Source organism: Oncorhynchus tshawytscha, linkage group LG16, assembly GCF_018296145.1.
Source record: "Oncorhynchus tshawytscha isolate Ot180627B linkage group LG16, Otsh_v2.0, whole genome shotgun sequence".
Taxonomy (NCBI): domain Eukaryota; kingdom Metazoa; phylum Chordata; class Actinopteri; order Salmoniformes; family Salmonidae; genus Oncorhynchus; species Oncorhynchus tshawytscha.
In genome coordinates, this window is record NC_056444.1 from 34624969 (window position 1) to 34638645 (window position 13677).

General features: G+C 40.0%; 1 protein-coding gene across 1 annotated transcript in view; it reads right to left on the minus strand.

Annotated features, from left to right (window-relative positions):
- The window catches only part of LOC112215608 (cadherin-12-like), a 207253-nt gene that overhangs the window by 10724 nt on the left and 182852 nt on the right, over positions 1-13677 (minus strand). The window contains exons 9-11 of the mRNA XM_024374772.2: positions 10233-10354; positions 4288-4405; positions 2331-2582 (exon numbers count right to left, since the gene is read on the minus strand). Coding sequence (XP_024230540.1) covers positions 2331-2582; positions 4288-4405; positions 10233-10354 — 492 coding nt within the window. The remainder of the gene's footprint in view (positions 1-2330; positions 2583-4287; positions 4406-10232; positions 10355-13677) is intronic.

A 13677-nucleotide genomic window follows, 5' to 3' on the forward strand; every position in this document is an offset into this window, starting at 1 on the left:
TAAAGACTGTTGAAATCTAGTGGAAGCGATAGGAACTGCAAGCAAGTGCCTTAGAAAATTAGATCTACATATAGAAATCCACTTTGAAAAGAGAGTGACCTCAAAAAAAAAATCTGGATGGTTTGTCCTTGGGGTTTTGCCTGCCAAATAAGTTATGTTATACTCACAGACATCATTTTAAAAGTTCTAGGAACTTTAGAGTGCTTTCTATCCAGATCTACCAATTGTATGCATATCCTAGCTTCTGGACCTGAGTAGCAGGCAGTTTACTTTGGGCACACTTTTCATCCGCATGTGAAAATAGTGCCCCCTAGCCTTAAGAAGTTGTGTTTCTGTTGGCTAATAGCAGTAATGCTAAATTAAATGTTTCATCAAATATTTTTTGTTATATATATTTTTTGTTATGCCTTAAAGGGGTGTTAAAATTAAAATAGCTAAATTATCCTTGGTAATACCATCTTAAACTTCGTAATAAATCTTGGGTCTTGGGTCTATTTTTCTAGAGTCTATTTTTCTCCATTGCCGCCTGACTGATGTGCCCAAAGTAAACTGCCTGTTGCTCAGGCCCTGAAGCCATGAAATGCATATAATTGGTACCATTGGAAAGAAAAGTCTGTAGAAATGTTAAAATAATGTAGGAGACTATAAGACAATAGATACGGTAGGTGAAAATCCAAAGGAAAACCAACCGGAATTATTTTTTTGAAAGCCCATGCTCTTCCAATAGAATGTACGGGGGAAAGATTAAATCTAGCTCTCAGTATGTAATTCCTGTGGCTTCCACTGGGTGTCAGTAGTTTTTGTTCAAGGTTTCAGGCTTGTTTGTTCCAAAACGAGGAAGAATAATGAGTTTTGATACAGGGACACCGACTTGAAATTTTGTGTATGCTACCGCTAAGAGGACATGCACCTGCTAATATAATTTTCCTATTGAACATACTTCTTTCTGTATGAAATATTATAGTTTAATCACGTTTTAGGGAATCTGAGGATTAAATAGAAATGTATTTTGACTTGTTTTAACAAAGTTTAGTGGTAGCTTTTTGGATTCCTTTCTCTGCATGTTGAATGAGTGGATTACTCAAATCGATGGTGCCAACTAAACAGACTTTTTGGGATATAAAGAAGGATTTTATCTAACAAAATGACACTACATGCTGTAACTTGGACCCTTTGGATGACAAATCAGAGGAAGATTATCAAAAAGTAAGTGAATATTTAAACCCCATTTATGAATTTATGAAACCTGTGCCAGTGGATAATATTTTTATGTGGAGCGCCGTCCTCAAACAATTGCATGGCATGCTTTCGCTGTAAAGCCTACTGTAAATTGGACAATGCAGTTATATTAACAAGAATTTAAGCTTTTAACCGATCGATATAAGACACTGGTATGTACCTAAATGTTTAATATCCATAATTTTTATAATTGTTTATTTGAATTGCTTCACTGGCGGAGTGGATCGAACCCTTTTTTAAAAACTAAAATGACATATCCAAATCTAACTGCCTGTAGCTCAGGACCTGAACAAGTATATGTATATGCTTGATACCATTTGAAAGGAAACACTTTGAAGATTGTGGAAATGTGAATTTAATGTAGGAGAATATAACACATTAGATCTGGTAAAAGATAATACAAAGAAAAAAAACATACACATAATTTTTTTCTCCCGTCATCTTTGAAATGCAAAAGAAAGTTCATAATGTACTATTCCAGGTTAGGCTCAATTTAGATTTTGGCCACTAGATGTCAGCAGTCTATGTGCAAAGCTTTAGACTGATTCAATTAACCATTCAATTTCTGTCCAAAATGTTGTATCAAGACTGCTCAAATTTGCTTAATTGGTTTATAAAAATAATTCAATATGTTAGCTTTGAACCCTCCTCCCCTTGCTTAGACAGGACTTAGACTGTACAGAGTTAATGTGGGTTTGTGTCCTGTGTCGCCATACAAGGGCACACGCTGAACTGTTACACAGTCATTACTGATTAGGAGGACGTACCCTAGCTGTAAATGGCTCACCTAGTATAATGACGATGCACAGGACGATGGCTATCAAAGCCCCAGTACTCAGCCATACAATAAGAAATACCACAGTCATAACTGAGTAGGCCCTACCACAAGGGTAAATTACTCAATACTCACCCAATAGAATGATAATATACTGGCTATGGTGGTGGTTAGTCTAGTGATTATGGCACTGCTTTGTGAGTATGTTAGTGTTTTTGTGAATGTTGGTTGATGCCCAGGGTTGGCCTTAAAGGGATAAACTCCATCACACATTCAATGACTAGGAGGGGTGAATGAGGAATAATAAATTACTTACCCAGAAGAATGACAATGCAGAGGAGTATGGCTATCAGGGCCCCTGTACTCAGCCCCACTGGGAGGAAGATGGCCTCTGCACTGCAGGTGAGGAGCGATCCATCCGACTCGCAGCCACACACACGGATGGTCAGGATGCCCGTACTGCTTTGGACGGGGTAGCCGCTGTCCTGGATCACCACAGGAAGGAAGTAGATCTCCTGGGAACGCCGTCGGAAGTCGCTCCGCAGAGTCATTATCCCCGCTGTGTTATCTGGAACAGAACGAAACAAATTGAACTACAAGTGACTATTCGGGATACACTAGCCTATACAATGAGACAATGATAATGCTTTTACTGAACCTGAGTATTCCTGTTGGAAATTACATCTGAAATGTTGTGAGTTGGTTCCTTTCTGTCCCTTGTCTTGAACAAGGGTGACCTGATGTTACCTCAGACAGCAAGTCAACTCTGAAAATGTCTAAACTGCCTCCGGGACAACATGGCAGCCTTACACCCTTATCCACTACAACAGAGTGTGCTGGGGAACATTTGTGGTTTCTGTGTGTTCATTCATCCGACATATTATAGGAAACTGGAAGGTTAAACAATGATTAAGAATAAAGGAACCATGTAGCCTGCTATGGACAGGTAAGGTAATCATGTACTAAGAAAGTAAGGTGGTGTTGGGGTGGTGCTGGAGCAGGTGTGAAGTTGGTCAGAGGAATAGACCTGGACAGTGTTTCTCACGAACAGGGCGATGTGTCAGGTTGGACCAGCCCCAGACCTGACCAGTGTGGCTAGACTGTCTGACCCCTGTCAAGATTGGTTTGTTCCTCTGACAACGCCGGGGACTTTTTCCTGACAGAAGGGTCAAGGTGTCTCAACACACCTTACATGTTATGCACAGATTATAGGTTTGTTCCAAATGGCACTCTTTCCTTTTATAGTGCACTACTTGAATAGTGCACTATTAAGGGAATAGGGTGCCATTTTGGATGCGGAATGTGTTTTTTCCATTTTCTCTTGCTTTGCTAGACTTCGCCTTTGGTGCTTTGAATGCCTTGTCCCTGCACATCAGATCTCATCCCTGTATCTGGAGATTGTGTCTGTTGGCACAGTGACGGCAGGGCGGAAAGCTGTGATGCTCTGTGTCCAAAAGGCAAATCTGGATCAGGGGTTCAAGCCGGGTCTCTCTTCAAGGTTGAGAAATGCATTCCGTTCTACAGCTTCATACTGCAATGGGTCATACTCACACCCGTCTTCAAAGGGTGTGTTTTGCAGTATGCCCATTGGAAAGAGACATGCTACATTTCTGAGAACATACTATACTGAACAAAAATATAAACGCAACATGTAAAGTCTAGATTCCATGTTTCATAAGCTGAAATAAAAGATCCCTGAAATGTTCTGTAATAAAGCCCTTTTGTGTGGAAAAAACGTATTCTGATTGGCTGTGCCTGGCTCCTAAGTGGGTGGGCCTATGCCCTCACAGGCCCACTCATGGCTACACCCCTGCCCAATCATGTGAAATCAATAGATTTGGGCCTAATGAACGTATTTCAATTGACTGATTTCCTTCTATGAACTGTAACTCATTAACATCTTTGAAGTTGTTGCATTTATATTTTTGTTAAGTATATATGACAACATATTCTAAATCATATAGAATTGACACAACAGTACTCATTTTATGAATATTTTAGATAGTTGACTCCCATTGGTGATGGCTATGGCTGCTGCACAAAATTAATACAAATATGCAGTACTTTTCTTGGGTTATATGATGACACTATCTATCAGGTGCTCATTACGACATATGTAAAGGAGACTGATGTGACCTTGTAGCAGGTGTAATGATTCACTGTATCACCTAGAAATATGTTAGGTGCTGTCATCATGCTTCTTCACTATGAGGTCTACTTTTTCTTCCTCACTGGCACAGTGTCAGAAACCTGGTCAAGATACTGTAACTCACTTCCAAAGTCTAGAATAGTGAAGTTCTTGTTGTTGAAGTCCCTCTCTGATGGTTTGAAGGAGAACTTATGACCACTTTGTGGCAGATCCTGGTCCTTTGCACTGAAGATTTGAATTACCTGAGAGAGAAAAACATTTGAACATTAAATTGAAAGAGAATCATCAAAGGACGACATGGCTGTTGAGCTAGTTATTTTAGTATCGTCTAGACACAATAAACTCAAGATGTCGCGACATTTTGTTAAGTTATCCTTTAAGGTCAATGACTCATAAAAAATTACATCAACAAATGGGTGAACTGAACAGGGACATATCTGTAAGAGAAAATGAATTAACTTCTTTGGGATAGGGGGCAGTATTTTCACATCCGGATGAAAAGCGTGCCCAGAGTAAACTGCCTGCTACTCAGGCCCACAAGCTAGGATATGCATATTGTTAGTGGATTTGGATAGAAAACACTCTGAAGTTTCTAAACCGTTTGAATGATGTCTGTGAGTATAACAGAACTCATATTGCAGGCGAAAACCTGAGAAAAGTCCAACCAGAAAGTGGGAAATCTGAGGTTTGTAGTTTAAGTGATTGCCTATCCAATATTCAGTGTAAATGGGGTCAGATTGCACCCCCTACGGCTTCCACTAGATGTCAACAGTCTTTAGAAAGTTGTTTCAGGCTTCTATTATGAAAGGGGAGAGAACAAGACCACTCACAGTAAGTGCCTCAGCTGATAGTTATGAGTTGTTTATCGCGCGCGGCCTTGAGCACGAGCTCCATTCCCTTTCTAATGACAACGGAATTGTCCGGTTGGAATATTATTGAAGATTTATGATAAAAAACATCCTAATGATGATTATATTCATCGTTTGATATGTTTCTATGAACTTCAATGGAACTTTTTGACTTTCATCTGGACTTAGTGCCCGCGCTTTGTGCATTTGGATTAGTGAACTAAATGCGTGAATAAAAAGGAGGTATTTGGACGTAAAGATGGAATTTATCGAACAAAACAAACATTTATTGTGGAACTGGGATTCCTGGGAGTGCATTCCGATGAAGATCATCAAAGGTAAGTGAATATTTATAACGCTATTTTTGACTTTTGTTGACTCCAGAACATGTCGGGTATCGCATGGTGTGCTTTCGCCGTAAAGCTTTTTTGAAATCTGACACAGCGGTTGCATTAAGGAGAAGTTTATCTTTAATCCTATGTATAACACTTGTATCTTTCATCAACGTTTATGATGAGTATTTCTGTAAATTAATGTCGCCCTCTGCAAAATCACCAGATGTTTTGGAGGCAAAACATTACTGAACATACCGCGCCAATGTAAACTGAGATTTTTGGATATAAATATTAACTTTATGTATTGTGTAACTTGAAGTCCTATGAGTGCCATCTGATGAAGATCATCAAAGGTTAGTGATTCATTTTCTCTCTATTTCTGCTTTTTGTGACTCCTCTCTTTGGCTGGAAAATGGCTGTATGTTTTTTCGTGACTCGGCGCTGAGCTAACATAATCGCATGGTATGCTTTCGCCGTAAAGGTTAAAACCTCTTTGGGATAGGGGGCAGCATTTTCACTTTTGGATAAATAGCGTGCCCAATTAAAACTTCCTGCTACTCATGCCAAGAATATAAGATATGCATATTATAAGTAGATTTGGATAGAAAACACGCTGACGTTTCTAAAACTGTTTGAATCATGTCTGTGAGTATAACAGAACTTATGTAGCAGGTAAAACCCTGAGGACTAACCATTCAGAATAAAAAACAATTGAGGTCACTGTCTGTTCAATGTGTTCTCGTTGAGAAACAATATTTCTTAGGCACTTGTTTGCAGTTCCTACCGCTTCCACTGGATGTCACCAGCCTTTGGAATTTGGTTGAGGTTATTCCTTTGTGCAATGAAGAACTACGGCCATCTTGGAACAGGGTAACATTATGTGTACTGTTTGAGAGTTGCGCAAGACTTGAAAAGTAGTGTTAGTTTGTGATCCTCCTGTATTGAAAACAGATAGACCTGTCTTCAATTTGATCGATTATTAACGTTTAAAAATACCTAAAGTTCTATTACAAAAGTAGTTTGTAATGTTTTGGCAAAGTTTACAGGTAACTTTTGAGATATTTTGTAGTGACGTTGTGCTAATTGGAAGCTTTTTTTTTTATTCAAACGCGCCAAATAAATGGACATTTTGGGTATATATATCGATGGAATTAATCGAACAAAAGGACCATTTGTGATGTTTATGGGACATATTGGAGTGCCAACAAAAAAAGCTCGTCAAAGGTAAGGCATGATTTATATTTTATTTCTGCGTTTTGTGTGGTGCCTGCAGCGTTGAAATATGCTATTGTCTCTTTGTTTACTGTTGTGCAATCATCAGATAATAGCTTCTTATGCTGTCGCCGAAAAGCCTTTTTGAAATCTGATATGTTGGCTGGATTCACAACGAGTGTAACTTTAATTTGGTATCGTACATGTGTGATTTAATTAAAGTCTGAATTTTATAGCATTTATTTTTTATTTGGCGCTCTGCATTTTGCCTGGCAATTGGCCAGGTGAGACATTTGCGTCCCGCCTATCCCAGAGAGGTTTTAACAGTGTTTCTAAAAATCAATCAGTGCACAGGGTTATGATCTCAATGGGAGGTTGTTTAGCCTCTCTTCCTCACCTCCTCTCTTCAGCTCCTCACCTACTCTCCTTCCCACCGCTCCTCACATCGCAACTCTCCTCTCCGTGCATGGGGCTTCAGTTTGGGAGGCTGCCCACTGCCTCACTAAACTCTACCCTCTTTATCTCAGAAAGCATTCAACAAGTGTGTTTATGATAATGTTTTTTTTCTCTGCGTAATCTATTTTCCTGAGAATGTTGAAACAGCGTGTTTGTCCCGTAGCCTTCTTCCCTGCTTTCACCTGGAAATGTATCTCTTGTTTTTCTCACTTGAATACATACCTGGTTATAGATGACTGTTCAGGGGAGGTTGCAGCTGCACAGTGTGATCTGCTTCAGAAACTGACTGATGTCTTGAGATGTTGCTTCAAAATATCCACGTAATTTTCCACCTCATGATGACATCTATTTTGTGAAGTGCACCGGTCCCTCCTGGAGCAAAGTACCCCCACAACAGGATTCTGGCACCCCCATGCTTCACGGTTGATATGGTGTTCTTCGGCTTGCAAGCGTCCCCCTTTTTCCTCCAAACATTACAATGGTCATTATGGCCAAACAGTTCTATTATCAGACCAGAGGACATTTCTCCAAAAAGTACGATCTTTGTCCCCATGTGCAAACCGTAGTCTGGCTTTTTGATGGCGGTTTTGGAGCAGTGGTTTCTTCCTTACTGAGCGGCTTTTCAGTTTTTGTCGATATAGGACCCTTTTTGCTCTGGATATAGATAGTTTTGTACCTGTTTCCTCCAGCATCTTCACAAAGTCCTTTGCTGTTGTTCTGGGATTGATTTGCGCTTTTCGAACCAAAGTACGTTCATCTCTAGGAGACAGGACTCGTCTCCTTCCTGAGCAGTATGATGGCTGCATGGTCCCATGGTGTTTATACTTGCATACTATTGTATGTACAGATGAATGTGGTACCTTCAGGCATTTGGGAATTGCTCCCAAGGATGAACCCGATTTGTGGAGGTTTACACATTTTTTCTGATGTTTTGGCTGATTTCTTTTGATTTTTCCATGATGTCAAGCAGAGGCACTGAGTTTGAAGGTCAGCCTTGAAAGACATCCACAGGCACACCTTTACTTGACTCAAATGATGTAAATTAGCCTATCAGAAGCTTCTAAAGCCATGGCATAATTTTCTGGAATCTTCCAAGCTGTTTAAATGCACAGTCAACTTAGTGTATGTAAACTTCTGACCCACTGGAATTGTGATACAGTGAATTATAAGTGAAATAATCTGTCTGTAAACAATTGTTATAAAAATGACTTGTGTCATGCACAAAGTAGATGTCCTAACTGACTTGCCAAAACTATGGTTTGTTAACAAGACATTTGTGGAGTGGTTGAAAAATAAGTTTTAATGACTCCAACCTAAGTGTATGTAAACTTCCGACTTCAACTGTATATGTAGCTAGCTAGTCTACTGGTGCCAAAATTTGACTTCAGCGTGTCAGCAAATATAATGTTGGTTTCCCCTATTTATGTAAGGCAAAGATACTTAGTTTTCTGCTTTCTTCTGTGTCTGGTGTAAGCTAGTATCTGGCTAGCAAGGTCTTCAGCCAGCAAGGAACAAAAGTGGGTTGCACAAAACTCTGATTTAGTCATAATTATATTAAGGGACATGCCTAACTGAAAATGGATGCAAACCTTTTGACATCATTGCACAGTCTGTATATTTATTGAAAAGTGCTGCTTCCTCACCCTGTGACATTTCAACGGAGATTGTCCAATCTGAACTAACAACTAGCTTGATATACAGTGCTGACAATTCCATTTGGTCTCACTAGCAAAATTATACAGCAATTTCAATGTTGTTTGAGTTGCTTTGTGTATCAGCAAATTTGCTTGAGATAATCTCACTGCAACACTGCTCACTGCGTCCATGTTAATTGACATAAGCTTTATTAAAGAACCGCCAGTCAAGGACCTTTCATCAAATAGATTTGCTCACCTCCGGTGAACTCTCTCCTCTGTCCTCTCTCGTGTCCTTTAGAAAAAGGTCAAAGTTAATCGAGGAGAGTAGGCGAGGAGAGTGAACGTGGATGGAAATGCACTTGCTTGAAATGAGATGGTCCTTCTCCACTCACACATCATCAGGCAAATTACTGTTAGAGGGGTGGATTCCAAAATAAATGTTTAAAGTGAGTTGTGCATGTTTTTAAAACGTGTATGTTTTTCTCCTCTTACAAAACAAAAGTTGATTCAAAGGGGGTGTGGCAGATTTTAAAACTTTTCGGCGTTAAGAAACTTGTGAGTATCCTAAATGAAAGATGGCTATCGAGGAAGGAAGGACACTCCTTTGTTTGCCTACTAATGAACAGATACAATTCTCGACCACTCAACCACATATTGGTTTCTGGGTCATGGAGGAGAGGACAGAGGATGGAGGACGGTATTTTGCCCAAATGAGAAAACCCCCAAGGTGAGCTCCACACTGACTCGGCCTACTACAGTAGCTCCCTGCCCCTTCAATCTGTCTTTTCAGACTTCCTGGTAGTTTGACATGAGAGTAAAAAGTAAAGAAATATTGTGTAATGTTCTAATCACTCAAAAGGCTATTTTGCATGATTGTTAAGGACTTTTAAAAATAACGGTTCATCGATCAAGGCATGGGTAAGCAACGCTTCTTCAGTGTGTGATGGGATAGTCTTTCTAGCTATTTGTTAAACCGCCAAAGGAGCTCTGTCGGCACGTGCATGGAGATGTTTGCTAATAGGCTAATTTGTAGTCACAAGTGGTTTATAATGCATACAGGCAGAGACTCCGCTGCATCCAAATATTGAATCTGGAATGTACACTTGGTTGCTGATGTGGAAAGCACACCATGCCCCCTCCATTAGCTAAAATAAAGCAAAAGGTTTTAGCAATATGCAAAACTTTGATACAATGATACCTGTGCTATGCATGGTAATATACCTTTGTTTTATATGATTTATGTGGTTTTAAATCATAATTTAAAGGCATATTATACACAGCTGAAAATTATATTTTAATGGTTATTTTAATGGCTATTTTTACTGGTTCATATCCCTATGGGCCTTGGTCAAAAGTAGTGCATTTGGTACGTAGCCTCTCTGTGTGGGCGCTCATACTATTACTGTGAATCAGTCATCCTTCCCTTCACTATTAGCATTTTATTCATGGTTATTATTTTCAAAATTCCCTACTGACCTTTTAATCAATATGGCACCTTTAATGAGACAGTGCCTCTGAGCATACATCAACATGACACACGCAGACACGCTCGCCCACATGCTCAGACACACGTTCACTTACCTGGCCTACTTTGGTATTTTCACACACAAAGCTCTCATAAGGGATGGCTAGTTCAGGGGGAAACTCATTGACATCCAGTACATGAACGGTGACAGCCACTCTACTGGTCAGCACTGGGCTATCTGAAGAGTCAAAATCATACAATAAACAACAATGAACAGTTATAAATGTTTCTAATGAGTTTCATTGTGCTTGCCTGTGGGTTAGTACATTAATGAAGAGACAAAACTGTGCAAGAGACAATTCCCCATTGATTTTACAACCCTGACATCATGTGGTTGTAATATGCACTGCAGTCTTAGAATTGGCAAATGGTAAAATGATGACTACACCCGGCCACCCGGGTGCATCCGCCCGCATGTTGATTCTGTCCATCCACACCACACCCGATAATGACATGCAGGTTAAAATATCAAAACCCCAAGTCTTAAAAATAACTGATATTTGGAACAAGAAGGAGGGATGTTGGAACAAAACAAACAACTTTACAGTTAACAAAAATGTACGCTTAATCCAGTATAATCTAATGTATAGAATGTGTTATACAAGTATTATACAATTTATTAAACCATTCACAAATGTTACAGCATAATAACAGAGTCATGTCTTAAGTGTACAACTAAGAATGACTCAATAAAACATGCATTCTGGGAATATTATGAAGCCCATAAATTATGGGAGGAGTTGGGTGTCAGAAGTATTACAATGTAAATTAACTTTTAACCATCTGTCTGCATATTTCACAACATGTCATATGAGGGTGCAGTGATACTTTTTATTTATTTAACTATGAAAATCAGTTCAGAACAAATTCTTATTTTCAATGGCAGCCTAGGAACAGTGGGTTAACTGCCTTGTTCAGGGGCAGAATGACAGATTTTTACCTTGTCAGCTCGGGGATTTGATCTTGCAACCTTTCGGTTACTAGCTAATAGGCTACCTGCTGCCCATATAACCGATGGGTTGGACGATTACGCTTCTCTTTAATTATCTTGAAAAAACGTATACTTAAAAACTTCAAATCAATCAATCCTCCATTATTAAGGCAATGGAAAAATAATATACTTCATTATCTAAATATTGGGCGACGGAGAGGAACAAAATGGTGCAATTTGAGGACATGTGAGGAAGAATAGTGCAGGCACTGGATATAGGGGTGAGAACAGGTATATCTGAGCAGGTGTTTGTATGTATCTGTATGTTGTCTTTTGTATGTGTATGTTCTATTGGGGGCATGTCTACATGACCAAACGTATTTGGTCAGCTGCTCGTCGAACATCTCATTCCAAAATCATGGGCATTAATATCGAGTTGGTCCCCCTTTGCTGCTATAACAGCCTTCCCACTCTTCTGGGAAGGCTTTCCAATAGATGTTGGAACATTGCTGCGGGTACATGCATCATTCAGACACAAGAGCGTTAGTGAGGTCGGGCACTGATGTTTGGCGATTAGGCCTGACTCGTGGTCGACATTCCAATTCATCCCAAATGTGTTTGATGGAGTTGAGGTCAGGGCTCTGTGCATGCCAGTCAAGTTCTTCCCCACCGATCTCGACAAACCATTTTGGTATGGACCTCACTTTGTGCATTGGGGCATTGTCATGCTGAAACAGGAGGGGGCCTTCTCCAAACAGTTGCCACAAAGTTGGAAGCACAGAATCATTTAGAATGTCATTGTATGCTGCAGCATTAAGATTTCCCTTCACTGTAACTAAGGGGCCTAGCCCGAACCATGAAAAACAGCCCCAGACCATTATTCCTCCTCCACCAAACTTTACAGTTGACACTATGCATTGGGGCAGGTAGCGTGCCCCTGCCATCCGCCAAATCCAGATTTGTCCGTCAGACTGCCAGATGGTGAAGCGTCATTCATCTCTCCAGGCATCACGTTTCACTGTTCCAGAGTCCAACGGCAGTGAGCTTTACACCACTCAAGCCGGTGCTTGGCATTGCTCATGGTGATCTTAGGCTTGTGTGCGACTGCTCAGCCACAGAAACCCATTTCATGAATCTCCCGACAAAACAGTTATTGTGCTGATGTTGCTTCTAGTAGCAGTTTGGAACACTGTGCACTTCAGTGCTCGGTGGTTCCGTTCTGTGAGCTTTTGAGGCCGACCCACTTCGCAGCGAAGCCATTGTTGCTCCTACTTCACAATAAAAGCACTTACAGTTTACCGGGGCAGTTCTAGCAGCATGTATGTGTAAATTGAATGTGCAGCGCTGGCAGGCACAACGTGATCATTGTGGTTTGCGTGTAAGTTCTCAGATGCCTGATGGATTCCTTAAAAGTGTCAATGTATTGGAAAATAATATATGAAGACAGTACCTTTAAAGGGGCAATCAGCAGTTTCTAAATCAATTTTTGGACTTATAAATGAATTACATGTACCTATTGATTGTTGAAGAATATAGCTTATAAGTGCCTCATGAGCTTAGTTCAACTGCCATACCCCATCAGAACCACTAATATAAGCTTATTTTACTCCAATGTAAACAAACACCATATAGCCTCGAAACATGGTTAAAACTATTATTTTGACATCATGGAAGGTCAGTCCTTTCATCCATATCACTGTCTATGAATTTGAGAGTGGTTACATTTCTCCAGGACCATCCCTCAGCTTTTTACTGAACAAGGGAGGGGAGAATGCTTTGTTATTGTTTCTACTGCTGATTGCCTCTTTACATAAATCTGTTCCTTCAGGGAATCTAAAAACAGAAGAATATATTCCATGAACAATAAACACAGCATGACTGAAAGTTGATAGCTATACTTGAACCCATTATTTGCGTAAAGATTGTTCAAACCATTCTCTTATGCCAGTTTAAACCTCTTTTACCAGAATATGTGCATTTTATACAACATTTCTATACAGCTGGGGCACTGGAGGAAATTAATTTTTTGTAGTGCGAGGCAGAAGTGAAGGTAAACTTAATGGTTATGAAGTGGGGGGATAGGTTAAGCTTTGCAGTGGAGGCTTATAGGGATGGGTGCGTTGAATGGTGGATGGCCTTCCTCCCTCCACAGGGGAATCAGAGACACAGCTAAGGCTCAGCTAGAGACCTGTGTGTGACCTTGATGGAAAAAGCAATCTTCTTCACTGAAGGAAAAATGACACTGAGTACGGGATTTGCTTCTCTCTCTCTGATCGCACCGACCGCCACCACTAACACTCCAACTCTGCTGGCAGAAATTGTGGACATTTCATCTCTCCGTCCCTGTGATCTTTTTATCTGTCAAGGGTTTTCTCTTGGCTCTCTTTGACCCAGAACATTGAGCAATGGAACCATCAAAATAGAATGAACAAAACATATTTTGAGAATTATGTCTATTAATGACTATTTCTATGAGAGGTGAATTGTATCCTTTCAGGAAGCTAGAGGTGTAGGCCTTTTGTATCGTAAACTATATTTACAATCAAATAAAGGTAGCTAAATAATATAAA